Source organism: Peromyscus californicus, unplaced genomic scaffold (genome assembly GCF_007827085.1).
Source record: "Peromyscus californicus insignis strain IS unplaced genomic scaffold, ASM782708v3 Scaffold_6__1_contigs__length_162567912, whole genome shotgun sequence".
Classification (NCBI taxonomy): domain Eukaryota; kingdom Metazoa; phylum Chordata; class Mammalia; order Rodentia; family Cricetidae; genus Peromyscus; species Peromyscus californicus.
The window spans coordinates 150,909,161-150,911,369 of record NW_026294584.1 but is presented as its reverse complement, the minus strand read 5'-3'; the positions used below and the strand labels follow the sequence as shown (position 1 = coordinate 150,911,369).

The window sequence follows — 2,209 nt, the reverse complement described above, 5'->3', positions numbered from 1 at the left end:
CCCAACTCCCCCACACACACCTCATAGTTTCAGTTACCAATAGTGCTAACCCAAAATATCAAATGCTAAATTCTATAAAGAATCCATGCTTCCAATTGGGTACTAAGCTGAGAAGCATCACAAAATCCTTTGCTGTCCTGCTCCGTCGTGCCTGAGACATTAATCACTCATTAACTAAATGCATTCATGCTGTATCGGCTCCCTGTGCATCAGTTACTCGGTAGCCATTTCAGTTATTAGATAAACGGAGGGCACTATAATAGTGCTTATGTTCAAGTGACACTTCTCTGGTAGCCTAGCAATGGTTGCCATGCCTACATCATTCATCGCATTTCATCTTATCGCTTACGCAGTTGTGTCACACCACACCATCACAAGGGGGAAATACTACAATAAGGCACGGAGAAGAAGCCGGGTGTGGTGGCACCTCCTGTAATCCGAACCTTCCGGAGGCTGATACAGGGGGATTGTCAGTTCCAGGCCAGTGCTGGCTGCACAGAAAGCCCCAGGCCAGCCTGAGCTGCAGAGAGACTTTGTCTCAATAAGCCAGAGACTTCCGGCTTCCTCCCTCCCTCTAGCAAGATGGCGACGTCTGAGGAGGAGCTGCAGCAGCAGAGGCTCCCGGACCTGCTGGAAACCAGCAGACAACTTCTGGAGGAGGTGGAAGCCTCGACCCAACCCACGGGCTCCAAGCTAATCCAGGATAAGGTGAGGAGGGCCTTGAAACTCCTGGAGACGGCCTCAGACATGTTATTACAGCTCGAGCTGTTCAGCCGGAACGAAGATTGGGAGGAGATTGCTTCCGCTGACCTCAAGTACCTGATGCTCCCGGCCCTGAAGGGCGCGCTCACGCTGAAGCTGGTGGGCCCCAGCCATCGCCTCAACCACCTGCGGGAGGCTCGAGACCACTTCATGAACTTCCTAACCCAGAGCCACAGCTACCATGTGGCCGATTTTCAGCTGCCCTGGGCCCAGAGCAGCTCACCACCGGAAGGCAGCCCCGCCACTTCAGCCATCCTGGAGCCTAACCTCGTTGCCATGGCATCCCAGAGGCAGGCTAAAATTCAGAGGTACAAGCAAAATAAAGCGGTGGAGCAGAGAGTGTCCGCTCTGAAATCAGCAGTGGAGAGCGGTCAGGCTGATGACGAGTGTGTGCGGGAGTATTACCTCCTTCAGCTTCGCAGGTGGATTAACATCAGCTTGGATGAGATCGAGAGTATCGACCAGGAGATAGAGATCCTGAGGGAAAGAGACTTTTCGGGCGAGCCATCAGCTTCTCCCTTGCCTCCTCAGGAGAGGCCTCCAATGAAACCCTTCGTCCTCACTCGGAGCGTTGCCCAAACACAAGTCTTTGGAGCTGGGTACCCAAGTCTGGCGACTATGACGGTGAACGACTGGTATGAACAACACCAGAAATGTGAGGGTTTACCATCAGGTCAGGAAGTCGAAAAGCAAGCACCACCACCTGAGTCCCACAGAGCGTCTCAGCAGGAAGAAGAGCTGGAGCTGGAGCAAAAGGAAGAAGAGGAAGATGAGGATGCCCTTCACAGGATGCAGCAGTGGGATGAATGGAAGGACACCCATCCTAGGGGCTATGGCAACCGACAGAACATGGGCTAACCTCCCCTCAGTGTGAAAGGACAATGGATCGCTCGTCTTCCCACACCAGGATAACCGTGTTCCCTTCCTTAGGCCCCTGCTCCAGACATGTGCAACAAAGGCAAAGATACTGATCTTGCTTCGCATTCAATAAAGTACCACTATCAAGTTTTATTTGCACCCTAGTTAATGTCCGGTGCTCTCATTTGAGCGTTATTCTCACCATGGTGTATTGCAGTTTCTTAAGTGGATAGGAAGAGTGCTGAGAAATGGCTGTGCAATGACCGACTGTATGATTTATCTTTAAAAAATAAAATCCCCTCTTTTGGAAAAAAATATATATCCAGAGAGAACATTCACGTAAGTTTCATTGAAGTGTTTTTTAATTATTGTTAATATCTGGGTCTGACATAAAACACTATAGATACATGTATTTGGGGAGATATATAGTATATATAAGATTGGATCATACCTTAGTGTAGCTGTTTTAGAACAACAAACTGAGAAATCCACAGGAATGTATTACAAATGGCCTGATGAATATGGGGAGTCTCCAAACACTCAACTGGGTTTGTTTTGGTTCTAAACGGATGTAAGTTGTATGAACTTA

The 2,209-nt window shown here is 49.2% G+C and overlaps 1 protein-coding gene across 1 annotated transcript; it reads left to right on the top strand.

Annotated features, from left to right (window-relative positions):
- The first annotated feature begins 236 nt into the window (after positions 1–236).
- On the top strand, positions 237–1,958 carry LOC128099463 (immunoglobulin-binding protein 1b-like). Its single transcript, XM_052721402.1, has one exon. It carries the CDS (start codon positions 583–585, stop codon positions 1,618–1,620), a length of 1,038 nt encoding a protein of 345 aa, XP_052577362.1. The 5' UTR covers positions 237–582; the 3' UTR covers positions 1,621–1,958.
- Positions 1,959–2,209: the final 251 nt, after the last annotated feature.